At 36.6% G+C, this 21,080-nt stretch overlaps 1 protein-coding gene across 6 annotated transcripts in view; it reads left to right on the forward strand.

Moving 5' to 3' along the window:
• ASCC1 (activating signal cointegrator 1 complex subunit 1) overlaps nucleotides 1-21,080 on the forward strand; it is a 121,208-nt gene that overhangs the window by 42,190 nt on the left and 57,938 nt on the right. For all 6 annotated transcript variants that reach the window (XM_036026821.1, XM_036026822.1, XM_036026823.1 and 3 more), the window contains 2 exons: nucleotides 10,118-10,254; nucleotides 16,996-17,115. In XM_036026821.1, the coding sequence (XP_035882714.1) occupies nucleotides 10,118-10,254; nucleotides 16,996-17,115 (257 nt within the window). The remainder of the gene's footprint in view (nucleotides 1-10,117; nucleotides 10,255-16,995; nucleotides 17,116-21,080) is intronic.

A 21,080-nucleotide genomic window follows, 5' to 3' on the forward strand; every position in this document is an offset into this window, starting at 1 on the left:
CACTAATCCCAGGATAATTCTACAGCCCCCAAAAGAAACCCCATATGCATTTAAGCTGTCACTCCCCATTTCCCCTTTCCCCTGCCCTGACAACCACCAACTTAATGTTTATCTTTATGGGTTTGCCTGTTCTGAATATTTCATATACATGGAATCATAGCAAATGTGTTTGTACCTGGCATCTTTAACTTATAATGGGCTCTAGGTTTATCCATGTTTGTCATAGCATACTGCTTCATTTTTTTAATTGCCCAGTAATATTCCATTATGTTGATATATAACATTTCATTCCATTGTGTGGAATATACAATGTTTTTTTTTTCACTTGATGAACATTTGGGTTGTTTCTACTTTTGGGCACTTATGAATAATGATCCTACTCACAAAGTTTTTCTTCTAATAATTGGTAATATAAATGTGACTGAGTTTATCACTGTTTTTATTTACTTAGTCAACATTGAGGAGTATATAAAATAGCAAATAATTATTGAGCAGTTGCATTGTGGTAGCAAGTGTTCTGAGTGCTTCCTGTGTTTATTTTGTTTAATCTTCAGTCTGTCCCTATGAGATAGATGTTGACATTCCATTTTACTGAAGCAGAAATTGAAGCCGAAGATACTGCAGCTTCCTTCTTTTTTATTCTTTCTTTCCGTGAGTTTATCTTTCTTATGTCGAATATATCAAGTCCTTTTGGGATCTTCGTGGCGAAAGATGAAAAGAAGAGTGCATTAGTTTACCTTTGTACCCTACCCTATTGTATTAGTTTTCTATTGCTGCAGAGTAATTTACCTCAATTTTAGCAGCTTTAACAACATCCACTTATTATCTCACTGTTCTGTAGTATTTGTAGATCAGAAGACCTGGTGGGCTTAACAGGGTACTCTGCATAGAGTCTCAAGAGGACAAAATCAAGGTGTTGGTGAGACTGATCTCTTATCTGTGTGCCTTGGGGAAGAATCCCCTTCATTCAGATTGTTGGCAGAATTCAGTTCCTGTGGCTGTAGGTCTGAGGTCCTAGTTTCCTTTATAGGTTGTCCCTCTGACTTTGATTGAAACTTTCTTGTGCTTAGAATCTCTGACTTCTGTCACCAGCCAGAGAAAACTCTGCTTTTTAAAGAGATCATGTGTATAATCAGGCTTACCATGATAATCTATCTCCATATCTTAAGGTTGACTGTACCGTATAACACAGTATAATCACAGAGGCAATGTCTCATCATCTTCACAGTTTCCACCCACAATCAAAGGAGGAGATTATACAAAAGTGAGGGTCATTCTTAGAATTCTGCCTGCTACAGCTATTAATTTTTGTTTTAAAACATTGTTGTGAAGGTCACATCTTTAATATAACAGACAAGTTTTCTACTCCCAGGTCTCATCCTGAACTTCCTTCACTTTTTTTTAAGTTTAATTTTAATTTTGATTTTTAGAGAGAGGGGAAGGGAAGGAGAAAGAGAGGGAAACATTGATATGAGAGAGAAACATGGATTGGTTGCCTTCTGTGCTGTCCCCTACCAGGGACTGAACCTGCAACCCAGGCAAGTGCCCTGACCAGGAATCAAACCTTTTGGTTTGTGGGGTGATGCCCAACCAACTGAGACCACACTGGCTGGGGCACCCTCACTCTTTCTGAACGTGTCTTTTCATCCTTTAAAATAGTTAACCTTTTGCCCTGGCTGGGTAGCTCAGTTGGTTAGAGCATCTTCCTCATTTGCTGAGGTTGTGGGCTCCATCTCTGGTCAGGGCACATAGAAGCAACCAATGAATACATAAATATGTGGAACAACAAAATTGATGTGCCTGTCTGTGTGTCTCCCCGCCCCCCCGAAAAGAAAAATTGGTCTCTTTTCTCTATTTTTCTCTATTTGGTAGCATGCTTGTCTTTGAACTCACCCTTGACTGCCCAAGGAAATGTGAATTTACGTTTTAGAATAGCGTTTCCTGAAATCACCTTCCTTTGTGCTAATCAATTATATAAGAAATGTTTGACTGCAGACATTATCACCATCATCCCTGTGTGTAGGATTTAGCTGCTCACAGGCATCAGCAAGGTATCTCTCATCTATGTTATCTGCACATAAACTGTACCTTATTTTTTCACTCTTTCCTCTCTTGCATTAAGATTCAAAGATGTCTTACTGTCTGCTAGTTCAAGAAGTATGTTAAAACCCTGAATATCTCTCAATCATTCTATAGCTAGTAATGCTGCTATAATTCCATTTTACCTCACAGCAGGGTCCAGTAAAAAGCACATCAGTAATGAAAGACTAATTCAAAGCTGTGTTTGGTAGAGCATTCTGAAGGCTTATATATCTGTCTAAAGCAATAGGATTTTTCAGTTCGCCTGGAGAACTGAATAGGTTATAGCTTGAGAAATGATGTAGTTCTGTTCATATTCTATGTGAAGGCTAACAGTGGGAAGGAATGGCTAATGGATTTGTTTTTCTTCATTTAGTATTATTCACTGAAGAAGAAAATTTATTTATAAAAAAGTTTTAGTGTGTAATTTAGGATTCTTTTTTAAAAAGTTTTATTTATTTATTTTTATAGAGGGGGAGGGAGAAAGAGAGGGAGAGAAACATCAGTGTGTGGTTGCCTCTCATGTGGCCCCCACTGGGGACCTGGCCTGTAACCTAAGCATGTACCTTGACTGGGATTGAGCTGGCGACCCTTTGGTTTGCAGCCTATACTCAATCCACTGAGCTATGCCAGCCAGGGCTAATTTAGGATTCTTAGTGTATAAGAAGAGTTACGGGATTTATAGTTAAAAATTTTCCCAAGTGGCCTGCACCACCCGGGAAACCCAGAGCCTGTGCACCCGCACCCAGTGGACAGCTACAGGCCACATTGGAGCACCACCACCCTGCCCCTGCACAGCTGATTCTCCACACAGGGCAGAGGTTAGTGGTAAGTGTTCACAGCCAATCCTTGCAGCTGACTGGGTTGGGTAAATCCCTTCCACTGACCTGCCAACAGCAGTCAAGACTCAACTACTACATGAAGGGTGCACCTCAAATACCCAGGTTGGGTATCAGAGGTGGCTTTGCCACCAGACCCTAGAGGACACCTACTACATTAGGCCACACTATCAAGACATGGAATCATAGCAGCTCTGCCTAATACATGGAAACAAACACAGGACAGCTGCCAAAATGAGGAGACAAAGAAACAAGGCCCAAATGAAAGAAGAGGTCAAAACTCCAGAAAAAGAACTAAACAAATGGACATTAACAATCTATCAGATGCAGAGTTCAAAACATTGGTTTATATAACAATGTGCAAGGAACTTAGTGAGGACTTCAACAGCATAAAAATGATCCAATCAGAAATGAAGGGTACACTAATTGAAATAAAGAACACTTTACAGGGAAACAGCAGCAGAGGTGATGAAGCTGAGAATCAGTCAAAGATTTGGAACATAAGGAAGCAAAAAACAACCAATCAGAGTAAGAAGAAGAAAAAAGAATCAAAAGAAAATGAGGGTAGTATAAGCAGCCTCTGGGACAACTTTAAAAGGTCCAACATTCACATCATAGGGGTGCCAGAAGGAGAAGAGGAAGATCAAGAAATTGGAAATCTATTTGAAAAAAGTAATGAAAGAAAACTTCCTCAATTTGGTGAAGGAAATAGATATGCAAGTCCAGGGAGCAGAGAGAGTCCCAATTATGATAGATGCAAAGAGGCCCACTCCAAAGCACGTCATAATTAAAATACCAAAGGTTAAAGATAAAGAGAGAATCTTAAAAGCAGCAAGAGAAAAGCATTTAGTACCTACAGAGGAATTCTCAAGACTTTGAGCTGATTTCTCAAAAGAAACTTTTCAGGCTAGAAGGTGTTGGCAAGAAATATTCAAAGTCATGAAAAGCAGGGACCTACAGCCAAGATTGCTCTACCCAGCAAAGCTATTATTTAGAATCAAAGGGCAGAGAAAGAGCTTCCCAGACAAGAAAAACTAGAATTCATCATCACCAAACCATTATTATATGAAATAGGTATGGAATCATGAATATGGAGAGCATTTTGATAGTTGAGAGGAGTGTGGGGGAATGGGTGAAGAGGTGAGGGGATTTAGAAGTACAAATAGGTAGGTACAGAATAGTTGTGGGGATGTAAGGTACAGTATAGGAAATGGAGTAGTCAAAAAACTGATATGCATGACTCATGGACTTGAAAATGGCATGGGGATTGACCAAGGGAGTGGAGGGTACTGGTGGAGGGGGGCTAAGGGGGAAAATTGGGAGAACTGCAATAGCATAATCAATAAAATATAATTTTATAGAAAGTGCAATCAGTTGAAGGGCCAAATGATGATGTGGTGATTGTTAGTGATAAATCATGAAGCTGTAGTTTGAATGAGAGGTTTAAGGTTTTGCACCTGGGACTACTGAGCTAGGATGTGACTTGGAACTCTGAATTGTGGCTTTGACCTACACATATGCTTTCTGTGGAGGTAGCTTTTGCATGCATTTTTTCCTTGGATGAGACCTTACTTAACAAAGAAACGGAGGCTAACTGATGTGACTTAGAAACACTTTTTTTCCACATCTAGACAAAATTGCCCCAGGGAATTTCTGTTATAATACTCTGCTTTTCCTTGCTGGGTGGAAGGTCACCGCCATTAGAATTTTCAGGCGCCAGCCTGGTTAGCCAATCTAATGGAGTAAAATAGTTCCAGCTCTGAGTAATGGTGAACTTGGAGCAGTGCCCATTGTAATTAAACTCCTGGAGTAGAAAGTTTGATGTTCGTCTTGATTCATTTCAAAGAAGTAGTTTGTGGAAGGGAATGTGCTGTATTCCAAGAAATATGGTGTCTCTAGAGATTCATGTCATTGCCATGAAGATTATTTGGTTCTACATTAATTTTAGATAATTCAGTAAGAGAAAAGTTTTTCTTAGTAGACAGAATTGCTAGGTAGGGTAGAATTTAGGGTGTTTCCCATTTATTAAAAGACTATCCAGGGTTACATATGGATTATATAATCTCCAGCACACTGAAAAGACTATATGAACTCTTATGACTCAGATTCCCCCCAAATACTACAGATTATGTGGCCTGTGGGATACCATCTGTTCCTTTTCCTGCTCTTTTGTGTCCTGCTTTGTTTTCCAGTATTCATTGTTTTCTTAGCAAGTGAACTCAAGTTGGCTGAAGTGGCAGGCTCCCCAAGAGTGAGGTAAGGAAAGAAAAGTTCTAGAGCTTCCTTTTTCTAGATAGTAAGGTAATACATTTGAGTAGTTTTAAAACCACTGAGTTTCTAGTAATTAGTGCTAGCAGCAACAGGATACTAATAATTTTAAACTCACAGAAAAATTATAAAACTATAGATAATATCCTTTACTCATATTTACCTATTAATATTTTATTCTATTTGTTTTAGCATTTTTTCTCTTTTCTTTCTGAACTACTTTAGAGTATATTGTGTATGTTATGACCATTTACCCTAAATACTTTGATATATATTTCCTATGAAATCATTATTTCTAAAAACATAATAGCCATATAATTACCAGCTTTAATAAATGTAACATTGATACTTTTATCTGTATTTTGCCATCCATACCCTAATTTTGTCAACACAGCATTTCCTCCCTCTAATACAGGACCCAGCCTGGGATTAGGTATTGAATTTAGCTGTCATGTTTCTTCGGTCTCCCTGGATCTGGACTATTTTCACAGCCTTTCTTTGTCTTTCTTGATATTGACTTTATTTTTTTTTTAAATAGAATGCTTCTTTAATAAATAATAACTTTAAAAAAATAGAATGCTCATTTGGGGTCTGTCCAATGTTTCTTCATGAGTAGACTGAGGTTATGCATTTCTGGCTAGAACATTGCATAAATGATGATGTATCTTTCTCAAAACACCTCTTCTAGACATGATGTCCTTTGTTAGTAATGTTAATTTTTACACCACCCAGTCCAGGTGCAATTGATTTCTTCTGTGTGTAGTTGCTATTATTTTTCCATACAACCAGTAGGCAATCTGTTGAGAGACATTTAAGACTATGCAAAGATTCAGCTTCTCAACAAAATTTCACCTTAGATTTAACATCCTTTGATGATTCTTTCTTGAACCAATCTTTGCTTTGATGGTTACAAACTTATGATTTTCTAACTTTTATATCTTTGCTATATTTACCAGTTACAATTCAGTGTTGTACTATAAGAAACAATGCTCTCTTCTTCTCATCTATTATTGGTAAAGGATTGTGCATTCCTATTTTTCCAGTAGTTTATAAATTATTACTCTCCTTAATTATTTTAGTGTTCAAATTTTTCCTTGTTTAACCAGTAGGGGGCCCTTTAAGCTGGTTTCTGTGTTGGCAACATGTCTTCCTTCCATACCCTACCACCATTGCTCCGGTACTTTCTGGCATAGTAAGATGTTCCAGTCTTATCTTGTACTTCCCTGACCCAACCCTGGAGTTAGCCATTCCTCTAAGAACCCAGGTTCCATTTTGTGGGAAATGGTTTTAGAGACCAAAACGGTGCCAAGTGTGCTCAAAATATCTTTACTGCTAGGTCCTTTGCTGTGGACAGAGCTGGAAAATATATGTATGTGTGTGTGTGTGTGTGTGTGTGTGTGTGTGTGTGCATTTGTGCATATACATTTGTCCCTCAATATCTACCAGGGGATTGGTTCCACTACCCCCTGCAGATACCAAAATGCAAGAATGCTTAAGTCCCTTATATAAAATGGCATAGAATTTGTATATATTCTATCGACAGCAGGGTAGGTCTACACATTACTTCATTTATGTGGAGTCAGCCTAGTGCTTGGTGTGTGACAAATTCAAGTTTTGCTTTTTGGAACTTTCTGAATTTTTTCTTCCAAATGTTTTTGATATGCAGTTGGTGGTTGAATCCACAGATATGACACCCACAGATACCGAGTGCCAACTATATATACTTTAGAAACCAAGAGTTCACAAAGATATCTTCAATCGCACTCCATCCCAGAGCATTCTTTCTTTCCCTCCTGCATTCCATAATTTTTAAAATAGATTTTACTTATTTATTTTTACAGAGAGGGGAAAGGAGGGAGAAAGAGAAGGAGAGAAACATCGACATGAGGAAGATATATTGATGGGTTGCCTCTCATATGTGCCCTGATCTGGGACAGGACCTGCAACCCAGGCATGTGCCCTTTCTGAATGGGAATCCAGCCAATGACATTTTGCTTTGTGGAACGACGCCAAAGAAACTGAGCCATGCTAGTCAGGGTGCCCACTCCATATTTTTATGTTCCTCCTTACACATTGGCTCAGTCCTATATCTACAAAAACCCTAACTGAGATATATGTTCAGATTTTGTATTTGTAAGTTATGTGGATTAGTTCTTTTTTAAACCCCCTCTAGTATGGATTTGGTATTTATTTGAAATGCAAGTTGGTTAATTTTTAGTTTGCTTCCAACATTTAGTTTTTTTCCTCCTTCCCATCCTTATTAATAATTTTATTTTGAATATGTAGAGTATCAATATGCTTCCAAAAATCAAAACTGTACAAAGGGCATATTCAGAAGAAGTGGAGCATGTTCCTGAGTCCCTTGTCCCCTGTTCTCCTCATCCCTTGTAGGGAACCAACTTCATTGCTTTTTGGTTTATATGTCCTGTGTTCCTTTTTGTAAAGATAAGTAGGTATGTGTGTATTTCCTTATTTTCTCTTCTTTTTTACACAGATGGTAGCAAACTATATGCTCTTGTGCACTGTCGTTTTTTCACTTGCCCTTATGTCCTGAAAAATCCCTTTATATCAGTTTACACATGTGTTTATATGTGGTTTTCAACCAATCTTCTGTACTTGGACATTTAGATATTTTCCAGTAATGCTCCAGTCACTAACCTTGTGCACAGGTAATTTATATTGTTGAAAATATATCCTCAGGATAAATTCCCAGAAGTAGGATTGCTTGGTGTATTAGAGACACTTGGGCTGCTGTAACAAAATGCCACAGACTGAGTGGCTTAAACAACAGAGATCTATTTTCTCACAGTTCTGGAGGCTTGAAGTCCAAGATCAAGATGCTGGCAGGGTTTTTTCCTGATGAGACCTTTTCTTCCTGGCTTGTGGACATCTGCCTTTTTGCCGTGTCCTTATGTGGTCTTTTCTCTGTGTGCTTATGCTCCTCTTTTTGTAAGGACACTAGTCCTAGGCGTGTGCCTTGACCAGGAATCTAACCAGTGACCTTTCACATTGCGGAATGACACCCAGCCAATTGAGCCACACTAGCCAGGGTGGATTTCTGATCTTAGCTGGAAAACCTTTGTCTATATTCAAGTTAAAGAGGAATTCATCCATGTTTTCTTTTTGTACTTGTATAGTTTCATTTTTTACATTTTAGTCTTTGATTTGGAGTTTATTCTTGTGTGTGGTGCAAAGAATAGATATAATTGTATTCTTTTTCCAAGGATCTGTCCAATTGCCCCAACATAATTTCTTAACAAAAACTATATTTGCCTCAGTGATTTCAGATACCAACTTAATCATCTATAAGGACCTCTATGTGTACATGGTGTTTTTAACATTATAGGTTGAAAGACCTTCGGCAAAGTCATCAAAAGGAAAGATAGAGTAAGAGATGATCACTCTTTTTTCCCCCAGTATCAGTATCCAAATATCCAATTTATTTCAGTAGATTTGGTTCCACTGTATTATTATTATTATTATTATTATTATTATTAGTTTTTTCAATTAGAGTGTACATTCAGTATTATTTTGTATTAGTTTTGGGTAAACAGCATAGTGGTTAGACAGTTATATACTTTATAAAGTGTTCTCCCTCCCCAATATTTCAGGTACCCACCTGGTACCATGTGTAGTTATTACAATAATATTGACTACATTCCCTATGCTGTACTTTACATCCATATCACTATTTTGTGACTACGAGCTTGTACTTCTTAATCCCTCCACCTTTTTCACCCAGCCCCTTGACATCCCCCCTTCTGGCAACCTTCAGTCTGTTCCCTGTATCTATGAATCTGTTTTTATTTTGTTTGTTCATTCATTTTACTTTTTAGATTCTATATATAAAGGAAGTCATATGGTATTTGAAGAGATGAACACTCTTAAATTATTGTGTGAATAACTTTCAGCAGGTTGAATTATAGGTAAAAACTTGCTTCAGGATTTCTTGGATACTCTTTAAAAAAAGAAGGCATGCATACACATTTTTATGTTTAACAGCTTTGTTGGGGTATAGTTTACATACCAAAAAAAGTACCCTGGCTGGGTAGCCAGTTGGTTGAAGCATTGTCCTGATACACCAAGGTTGTGGGTTTGATCCCTGGCATGTACTCTCTCTCTCCCCCTTTCTCTCTCACTAAAAAAAAAAAAAATCAATAAATATTTAAAAAATATACCTATCTCTTTTTTAAAGATTATTTATTTATTTATTTTTAGAGAGGGAAGGGAGGGGAACAAAGAGAGAGAAAGAAACATCAATGTGTGGTTGCTGGGGGCCGTGGCCTGCAACCCAGGCATGTGCCCTGACTGGGAATTGAACCTGTGATGCTTTGGTTTGCAGCTCGCGCTCAATCCACTGAGCTATGCCAGCTAGGGCAAAAATATACCTATCTTAAGTGTGCAATTCAATTGTTTCCAGTAAATTTACAGAGTTGTGCAGCCTTTGCCACAATCCAGTTTTAGAACATCTCCATTAATCCAAAAAGATCCATCCTGCCTGTTTGCAGTCCTCTCCTAGACCCCAAGCAACCATTAATCTTTCAGTCTCTATAGATTTGCCTTTTTTTATCCATTTCACATAAATGAAATTATATAATGCATCATTTTTTGCATCTGGCTTTTTTTGCTTAGCTAACATTTTTGAGGTTTATCTGTATTGATACATGTATTAGTAGTTCATGACTCCATTTTGATTTAATGCCTGTATATAGTATGAAGTAGGGATCCAACTTCATTCTTTTGCATGGACATTCAGTCCCAGCATCATTTGTTGAAGAGACTCTTCTTTCTTCATTAAATTGTCTTGGTATCTTGGTTGAAAATCAGTTGCTTATATATAAATGTGTGGATTCATTTCTGAGCTCTAAATTTTATTCCTACCATTTATTTTTGTATGGGCTGAGTTTCTTATTTTTCTCTTTTGATAACAGGATCGTGGAGTTGATAGCAGTATTTTCCAGAATCCGAAAAAACTACACTTAACGATTGGGATGTTGGTACTTTTGAGTGAGCAAGAGATCCAGCAGACATGTGAGATGCTAAAGCAGTGTAAAGAGGACTTCATTGAGTGAGTAATCTACAGGAGTGGGGAAGGGTGGTTGCCTGTACAGGCCTAGAGAGCTGGGTGACATGGGAACAAGGTTGCTGACTCACCTGTTTGTAACACTTGACACTAGACCATTGTCTGAAAAATTTAAAGTGGATTTAAAGCATATATTTATACACTTTTATAGAAAGCCTCTACCTTAACTTATACTAGTTTAGTAGGCAAATTTTGCTTTTAATAGGACATTCCATTATTTCTCCAAAAGGAAATTCTCTTTATTATCTGTCAAAGAGTAGGCTACTGTATTAGTTTTCTGTGTGTCTGTAACACATTATTACAAGGTTAATGGCTTAAAATAATATAAATTTCATAGTTCTGTGGGGCAGAAGTCTGATAGGGTTTTACTGTACTAAAATTGGGGTGCAGCAGGTTGTGTTCCGTTTTGGAGACTCTCGGAAAGAGAATCTGTTTCCTTGCTTTTCAAGTCCAGCTTCTAGGGGCCACACACATTCCTTGGTTAAGTTTCCTTCCTCTGTATCAACAGTTGCAACATTGCATCTCTCTGACCTTTTTCCTGTTGTCACATCTCTCTCTGGCCACAGCAGGGAGGTTCTGTGCTTTTAAGGACTCCCATGATTTGATTGAATCCACCCAGATAATCCAGGATAATCTCTCCATTTCAAACTCATAACCTAAATCACATCTGCAAAAGTCTCTTTGCCATGCTAGGTAGTGTATTTACAGATTCCAGACAGTGGTATGTGGGCATCTTTGGAGAGCCATTATTCTGCTTTATTGCAGTAACTCAACACTATAACATGCTCCTCTAGGAAGGTCTTCAGGTATATCAGAAATGCAGGCTTTCACTTTCTTTTTTTATTATTACAAGTAATTTCGTGTGAGTCATAGTGAGGATACCAAAAAACTACCCAAGTAAATGTTTTGACTCAGAGAAAGCGTTTGTTGTTCTAGGTCCTGAGTTGTCATTCTTTTTACTGTAAAATTTTAATTTACACATACATCTGACTTAACAGAAATTCTTTAAAATATTTATTTATTTATTTTTAGAGAGGGGAAGGGAGGGAGATAGAGATGGAGAGAAACCTCATTGTATAGTTGCTTCTCATGCGCCCCCTACTGGGGACTTGGCTCACAATGGAGGCATGTGCCCTGACCAGGAATCTAACCAGCAACCCTTTGGTTCGCAGACGAGCACTCAAACCACTGAGCCATACTAGCCAGGGCACTAACAGATTTATTTCAAAGAAGCATCTCTCCCTTCCTCTCACTTTACTCCTTTTACTTAGGATTGATGAAGAATAAGAAAATTTGAAGACTGACTCACTTGAATAGTTTTGTTTTTAAAAAAATCTATTAATACTATTCAAGTCCCATACTATTGTATCATTGCCTTGTAGAAATGGGTTATCTGGTTCATTGGGTAAAACAACATAAAAGGAATAAAAATTTTTCTCTAGTTATGTTGTATATGAAACTGTGTAATACAATGACTCACTTGTGGGCCACTTCTTTCCATTAATTGTTTTGAAGACAAAATATTTTTCTTGAGCAAAATCATAAGCTGATTGGGTTTGCAGTCTGCCTGTTCTTCCTAAACCTGAAATAGCAAAGAATACTTCTTTGTCTCATTTGTTCAGTAATGAATATAACTGTTCTCTTGTGATCTTACCTGAAACTCAAAATAATTTGGTGTTTTTATTTAGATATTTAGTTTTCCATGCATAAAAGAAAACTTTATGCTTTACCTTACAAAGCAGAGTAATTTAGAATGAGTTCTGACATTTTAAATTATACCTAGGCCAGTTTTTGCTAAATGAAAGTGAAAGCAGCTACATTTTCTTGACTGCCATTGGGATAATCCTGCTAAAAAATTTTTTAGGGTAGATAAAATATTTGTTCAGAGAAATATTTGTTTTTTTTTTTTACTTTGTGAAAAAGCACTTCACCATGTGAGGACACAGTGAGAATGTAGCCATCTGCAATTCACAAAGAGAGTTCTCACCAGAAATCAAATCAGCAGAACCTTTATCTTGACTTCCCAGCCTCCATATCTGTGAGAATGAATGTCTGTTGTTTCAGCCTCCCAGTGTATGGTGTTTTGATGACCGGCCGAGCAGATTAAGATGCTGCAGCAGCAGTGTTTTCCTCACTGAACCAATTGTTTGCTTTTTGCCTATTGTTTCTGACTATGTAGCCCTGAATCTGATTTTTTCAGAATCCTGGAGATTCCATAAGAATCTCATTAAACATACTGTTATAAAATAAATTTTCTCCTGAAATAAAAAAAATCAGGTTACAGGTTTTTAGTCATTGAGGGTTTATCCTGGGCTATGTAAGGATTTAGCTGAGTTCCTCTCTTTTATGTCTCTTGGTGCCTTTTGTGTCTAAATGCCAATCTGAGCCCTTTAAGCGTGTTGGGGTTGCTGTGCATAGGTAATGAAGAGCAGCCTTACTGGTTCCTAAGAATTTTTGACATGACAGGATGAAAACAGTTATTGTAGTTTTTAAAGTTCAGCAAAGCTTTTGAAATAGGACAAAGTTACCCTGCCAAAAATCTGCAATTCAGGCAAAAAATCTATTGAATATGTTCTTTTCAAGAAGCTGGAAAGATTTGAAACCAGCAAATAAAACAAACCTCTCCACTCTTCTCCTACCTTCCTCTCTGCCACACATAGTTGTTTAAAAAGTATACAATGCAGAATTAATTTATTCCTGAGGAGGACAAGAATTAGAATTGGTTGGTTGATTAGAAATACTTTGTTTTACTAAAAGGAAGAAATCTCTCCTTAAAAAAAAAAAAGATACTTATATTTCAGCTCTGGTGAGTAAAATGCATCATCTAACTTTTTTTCTTTGCCCTTGCTCTTTGATATCAGCCTTTATACTTCAATAAACAATGGTATTTCTAACCTGAACTTTTTATGATGTAAATACCTTAAGTTAAAATATAAAAAAATTAAAACATTGAAAATTAATAGACCTTTGTATAATGTACTATAGTTTACTTTGATGGCTTTTAAAATTTAAATATTAAATTTGGCTTTATTGGAATTTAATTAAAAATGTGCTACATAAGTATTTTAAAGAAATGGATGGTTGAGTATTTGTTTTAAATTGGGAGGTAGTTTTTTAGTGTGAGGATGTTGCCTGATGAGAAACAGAACTTTGATTTCAATTCTTAGGCTAAAGACTAGTAGTGTAGCTGTAAAGAAATATTCACAGTAAATTTTTCATGTGTTCTATAAATGCTGATGCCCTAAATGTGTCCCTGGTGACCTTTCTTTGTGAGATGTGGACCATGAGCAGTGTGATGCCTCTGAGTGTCTAGTTCGACAAATAGGCAGCACTTTTGTAGCTCCAGTATCACTGTGCTTGTGCCTGAGTGTTCCCAGTAGGCCTGAGGTTAAACTGAATAAGTTAAAAGGGGACAAGAAGGAGGAGAGGAGAGGAGGAAAAATACTCATGGACAACCATTAGTTCTTAATTATTGCTTCAGATGTCAGTGAATTGAAAAATATGCTTATTGGTGTTCCAGGTGCAATAAATAATTTGGTCACCAAGTCAGGGCATTTGTCAGGCAAACCATTGGATTTCTCTCCTGTTCTTTAATCTCCCTCTTGATAAATCCTAGGGTTTGAATAGGTTGAATAGGTTGAAAAAGTTTCTGTTTCTACTGATAAGGCAGGCTATGGATCCTGTTTCATTATTTCATTTTTTTTGTTGGTACCCCATCTAATTCCAAGGATTTGAGGTAGTTTATTATAGTGAGGATGTATGTACAAAAGCAGTGTTAAAGTTAGAGAGCTCAGAAACAATAAAGATGGAATGGGGAAAAGTTCTACTTGAAAACCAAGGTAAGATAATTGTACTTGAGCATGAAAATTTAGTAGTTTTGAGGACCATTATACTTGAACTAAATTCCAGAAAGAAACACATCAATTATTATAGTCATTACCCAATAAAAATGAACATAACTTTTTAGGAGATAATCTTTTTCTGGTTCTTAATTAAAAAAAACTGCTTATGTAAATCTTAACATAAATAAACCAGAATGATCATAAGCATCATCTTCAGTTGTTTTGCAGAAGATACAAAAACATTGTTCACATTGCTTTTTCTTATATTAACCCCTAGAAGTTAAGGATATAACATTAAATATTAACCCAGTAAAAACATTTTAGTGGGAAGAGAAACTAATAGTATGGTGCTTTCTGGTGCTCTAACTGTGCAGTGTTAAAGCTGAAAAAATGTAGAGGAATGTATGGTTAGTATTAAGCTGTTCTTTAAAAAAATGTTTTATTGACTACACTTTGATGGGATTGAATGGCAGTCTTTCATATTGAATTCTTTGGCTATTATTTGTAGTGGAGATACACTGTATTGTTGATTGAAGCTAAAGGCCTCAGATGAACAGTTCAGAGCTTGGCTTGTGTTTTTGGAATAACCACTCATTAGAGGTAGTTACAGGATACTTATCAAGGCTGTAATTTTTCTTTTTCAAATATTTGTCTAAAGTAGTTCAGTTATTTAGTTTCTTATTGAGAAAAATTCTGGTCTTGTGCAATCATATAGTCTTGAAGTTTTAAAGGAATCTTTAGCATTAGGATTCCTAGGCTATAAAGAGTCTTTTATGGCTTTAGTTCAATATCAAGAGAACTTTTTTGTTTTGCCTTTTTGGAATTGTCTTTTGGTGGATCGTAGCATCTTTTTGTCTTTGATCCAGTCCCATATTTTATTCAATAATGATATAACGTATGTCCACATTCTTCTCAAAATTGTTCAGAACAGCTTCTCCCTTTATAGTAGAACATCCAATCAGTGTTTACCAGAGACTTGAGGAGTACCAATTTTATATAAGGCACTGTGCCAGGTGCTTGGATGTAGAAGTGGACAAGATGGATAGAGTCCCTGGCTTGGAGTCGTGGAGCTTGGAGAAGGCTGTGTGTGGTGAGCTGATTCTTAGCTGGATTTTAGCCGGGCACAGCAAAGCCTTTTCTGGTTGAAGTTGGTATAATCCTATTGATGGGGTCTGTGAAGAAAGCAGGGTGGTGGGTTTTATATAACACGAAAGTAATACATGTTAGTTTTAAAAAAGCCAAAAATTTCAGATAAACAAAAGTGTCACTTGTAGCCTTATCAACTAAAGATAATTACCATAAATGCTTTGGAGCATATATTCCCATACTTTCTTTATATGCATATATGTATTTTTTTCTTTGTGGTATAAGTTACTTAGAGTAAAATGCACTGATATTAAGTATAGTTGGTGAGTTAAGACAAATGTATACACCCATGTAACCACACCCAGGTGAAGATGTGGAACATCGCTATCACCTTATGAAGTTCTTTTATGTTAATTCTTTTCCAGTAAATTCACTCATTCGAGGAGTAACTACCATTCTGATTTCTAGTACCATAGATTAATCTTGCTGTTCTTTAATGTCATATATATCAAATCGTTTGGCATATATACTTTTTGTGTTTGGCTTCTTTTTCATATTTTTAAAATTACAACTTTTTAATAGGTAATACATTTACATGGTTCATAATTTCAAAGGCACAGAGGATATGCATTGAAGAGTTTCCTTCCCACTGCTGTCCCACCAGGCATCCTGCTGTCTTTTCTAAAGGCAACAGATGTTGTAGTGTCTTTGTATCCTTCCAGAGATTTTATGTATGTACAAGCAAATGTATACATATATATTTATTACCCCCATTTTTGCATAAATAGTAGTATAGTATGTACATTGTTGTGTACTTTTTTTAAACTTAAAAAGATAATCATTACTTATCAGTACCTGGAAAGCACTCTTAGTCATGAATGGCTTATTTACTGCCCATACTATTTTGATTTTTTAATCAGTCCTAAGTTATTGGACATTTAGTCTGTTCCAGTCTTTTGCTACTCCAAACAATGCATCAGTCAAAACTCTATTGCATCATATCAAGAGACACATGTTTGGTTGTTTCTTTTTTGTGTGTGTGGTAAGCTTGTTCAGGGAATTTGGGAGTGGTGCCTGATCCACTGTTTATAGAGCTCTCTTTTAGAAGGATCTCTTTATATTTTCTCCAACCTTTTGTCTAAGTTTTGGCAGCCATTGATGATTTTGCTAAGATCCATTATTTTATCAGGAGTTGCAAAAAGGTGATATGGTAATATTCTAATTCTGTCATTACTTCTGCATTTATCAGTAGGAATTCTTCTGTAAAGAACTGTCCTTTATCAGCTATCATTGCATATGTAGCTGAATTTGTAATTATTTCCTTAGGGTTGACTCATAAATTGAATTGTCTGCACACAGGGTTTTTCTTCTTGAAGGCATTTTATAAATATTGCCAAATTACTCTTAAAGAGGTGATATTAGCTTACAGCTCCATCATTGTTATATGAGTGAAATACTGTTTGCAACTTGTAGAAATGATGACACTAACTTTAGTTGAATTCTGATAATCTACTACCATCAGATCAGCCTGAAAGAATGGTGTAAAACTTCAGAGGTGGGCAACAAAGTAAATGTCTTTGTCAATCAGAACTGTTATTGCTTGACTTTTTCTTAGAGAACGCTAGTGTGACTTCAGAAATGCTAGTGTGACTTCGGAAATACTAGTGTTTCTAGTTTGTGTAATAGTAAACATGTATGAATTTTGAATCTCCTTCTATATTGATCATGATTCAGAATATATTATTATAGCCCCTTTAGCCTAAATAATTATAAAAATGGAATGATTTTTCCTTTGCAGCGATATTTCTGGGGGCAAACCCCTGGAAGTAGAGATGGAAGGGATAGAATACATGAATGATGATCCAGGCATGGTGGATGTTCTTTATGCCAAAGTTCATATGAAAGACGGCTCCAACAGGTATGTTTCTGGAATGCTTCTTTGTTTCAATCAAGAGGTACCTAAAAGCATCCCTGGAAATTCAGTTAGTTTTGATTCCTTTTCTTTCAGATCTTATTATTGCAAAGAGTGTGTCAGTTCTTTCTTTCTTTTAAATAGTAAGCTGATATTTTAAAGAGGGAATTTGTTGTAGAAAAAGTATTTTAGTCTGATAATTAAGTTACTTGAATGATTGATGTTGATAGTAGCAGTCTAGTTTTATGGAACTCAGTGTTTCCTTCATGTTTTCCAGGATAATAGGAGGCAGGAAGGATGGCATTTTAGGGTGTCAGTTATAGTTACAAAAGTGAAATAATGCAGATCTAGTGACTTCCTGGACAAAATGGTGCTAACCATATCAATGTCATAAGATTATTAGGATTGAATTAAAATATGTAAATGCTTTAGAACAGTGCTTAACTTAGCACTTACTAACTCATCAAAACATACATCCAAACAATGTTCACTCTTGTTTATTACCACACCTAGATTCCTTTTAGGGATCTCAGTCTGCAGTCCAGGCTATTTCTGAGGCTATCCTAGGCATTCAGAGCCACTTCCAATGTTAATGCCATTTTCAATGTTATGACCTTTGTTGAGCAGAGGAACCCAACTTGAATTAGAAGTTTTTTGTGTGTGTTATCTTTTCATTAGGGCAGGATAGAACAGAGCTCACTCTGAACCAGAAAGTGTCTAGAGAAAACCTTTGTCTCCAGGCAGGGCCCCAAATTGATTTGCTTTCCTATAGGATTGCTTATAATATTTCTCTTATCACATTTTTAATTGACAATCTTAATTATCTCATGTCTCAGTTCAGTTGGGAGTGAATTTTGAAGGGAAGGGAAGAAAAATGGTATAGAATCACTTTTTGTATGTGTGTCCTGGACTGTTTGGCATGTGCCTGAAGGGCGGGCATACCAGTGGCCCTGGGAGACCATGTCCTAGGGCATTTCACAAATTTCTACCAGGTTCAAATTTGATACCCCTATGGATTGTTTCCTTTGTGTTTGAAGTCATAGTTTCCGAATACCTTTACTATGTTGTGAAACTACTGTGCGTGGGATATATTACTTTTGAACTTTGTGAGCAGAAACAAGGGATAAGACAGCAGTTCTCAAACTTTTTGGTTTTATAAATCTCTTTAGTTTCTTAAGAATTATTGAATGGCCCAAAGAGCTTTGCTTTATATAGGTTATGTAAATATTTACTTTATTAAAAATTAAAACTGAGAAATTTAAGATTTGGTAATTCATTAACATAATAGTACTAATATAATTTCTTTTTAGATATAAATAACATTTTTCATAAAAATTACTCGATTTTCCAAACCAAAAATTTTAGTGAGAAGATAGGCATTGTTTTATATTTTTATATATTTCTTCAGTAGAAGATAGCTGAGTTTTATCTGCTTCTCTGTTCAGTCTATTGTGATATGCTCTTTTGATTAGATCATATAAGAAATGTAGTTGGAAAATTGAGGAATACTTTAATGGCATTTCAGACAATTGTGGATATTTGATAGTTCAGCAAAACTTGAAAGTCATAGTTTTTTAAGGGTCAGTTGTAGTGTGAAATCTGAATATGTTAATGTATATTTCATTATATTAAAATCCACTTATCTATTTTGTACTTTATTTGGATTTTTAACTCATGAATTATTTTGTAACATCGGTCATTTAGAAAATATTCTTCCACTGAATTATGCAGATTTTCCAAGTGTTGATATATTACATTATGTGATATTAAAAATAGATGCTAATATCACCAAAATCTTTAAGTATTGGGGAGCTGTTAAGCTCCTAGTGGCAGATACATGTTTTCTAGAAATTGAATTTTCATTTGAATGCTTGAATTTCATTATTGGTAGAAAATACTGGTAACTTTTTTTCTTAAAGTTCTTTTTTGAAAAAAAAAAAAAAGGTAAATAGCCAAGTCCAAATAACTAATTTGTCTGTTACTTGTTCTTTCTAGTGAAAATTGTGTCACATGGATAAAGAGGCTAGTTTAGCTCACAACGCAACCCCACAAGTGCTTTTCCTCCAGGGAGCGGTCTGTTTCAGTATACTGCCCAGTGCTCTGTACATACTGCCTGTTTCATCACATAGAAGACTAAATAGAGGCATGTACTCAAGGGCTGAGATTTAATAACATTTTTACTACTTCATTAAGGATAAATGAAACTCACTTCTTTTTTTAAATTTTTAAAACTGTGACTGTATAGTGAAGAAATCTACTGTATACTACTAGACTATACTACTAGAAATACAATTTGGTGCTACTGCCTTAATTTTTGTTAAGGTACCAGCAGTTTTATCATCACTTTTTTACTGCAAATGTCATTGCAGTGAAAAAGGCAAATAATGTCATATAACTATTATAAAGATAGTTCTGACCTCCCAGACCCCCTAAAAGAGTCAGCTCGTGACCAGCCTTTGATTTTGTTACTGGAAGGGGGACCAGGCTCAGAGAGGGTCTGCCAATGGCCGGCCAGTAGCATGTGGGTTCTTGACTTCATTCAGGAAAGATTTTACAATATGAGTCCAGGTGATTTGGAGAGTACATTTATTAAAGCTGGGGGCAGTGGAACAAGGACCAGCTTAAGACAGAAGAAGCAACGAGAGAGACTAGGAGGGGCTGCTATTTTGGCGCTCTAGAAACAAGGAAAGGAGTGAGCCCAACTGCTGTCAGTTCACTGGAGAGTCAGAGAAAAGGGAACCTTGGGGACAGCCTCAGGGAGCGAGTCTGGGATGAGCTGCCGCTGCCCATTGTTCCCCTGGTTGTAAGTCTCCTGGGGACCCTTAATGTTTAAGAGAAAGAAAATCCATGGGAAAAGGAGATTTGAGTGGGTGTTCCCCAAAGAGGGCCCTTGCTGGATTCTTTGTCTTGAGGGGTTTTTGTCTGCTTTCCAAAGGTGGGGATTTTAGGGGGGGGCTCAGGGGAGATCTCAGTAGAATATTAATCAGCTTTTCCAGGTGTGCCCCTTCAGCATTGTGGACTGCACTGATTGCTCAGTGCCAGGGCAGGGGGTCTAAACCATGTGACCAGTGATGTGCCTGGGGAGGAAAGGCCGCCCTGGGGGTACAGACCACCACCAGTTTTGCCCATTACTGGGCATCGGGGGTCTCTCTGCCCTGGTGACCTTCTGTATCTGGTTATAAATTGCTCCACCAGTTTGTTCAGCTGTCTCAGTTTCCCCATTCCACTTGCCAAGGAATTTTCCTAGCTTTTTATTAACCTGCCTCAGCCTAAGCAAGATTTTTATTGCTAACATTTAAGATTGCACTGTTTCCAGAGAAAATTATAGCTAACTTTTGTTCAGCAACTACTCTTTTCTGGCATTGTACTTAGGTTGTATCATCTCCATTTTACCTTCACAACATTTGTATAAGGTAGATACTATTATTAGGCCTATTTTATTGACCAAGAGAGCTTAAGGAATTTGACTGAGGGACACACTGATAGCTCTGAGCCCCTATGTCATAATAAAGGTGTCCAGTGTGTGTGTGCTATAGCGGTTGAGTAGGATAGACTCTGTTCTAGTTTTTATTTCCAGAGTAAAATGGAAAATGGTAACCCACATTTTTTTTAAAGTGGTAAAATTATTTTTATTGATTGATTGATTGGTTGACTTATTTTGAAAGAGAGAGAAAGAAACTTCAATTTGTTGTTCCACTTATTTATTCATTCACTGGTTGATTCTTGTATGTGTTTTGACTGGGGAATGAACCCATAACCTTGGTGTATCAGGACAATGCTCTAACCAACTGAGCTACCTGGCCATAGCGGTAGTAAAATTCATATAATATAAAATTCACCATTTTAACCATTTTAAAGTGTACAATTCAGTGTGTTGATGTAAGAACACCCAAATCTATAGAGAATTTTTGTAAGTTTGCTTAATCCAATCTGGTGATATGTGCCAGGGAGCAAGATCTCGAAGGGTCCAG

Source organism: Phyllostomus discolor, chromosome 5 (assembly GCF_004126475.2).
Source record: "Phyllostomus discolor isolate MPI-MPIP mPhyDis1 chromosome 5, mPhyDis1.pri.v3, whole genome shotgun sequence".
NCBI classification, from domain to species: Eukaryota; Metazoa; Chordata; class Mammalia; order Chiroptera; family Phyllostomidae; genus Phyllostomus; species Phyllostomus discolor.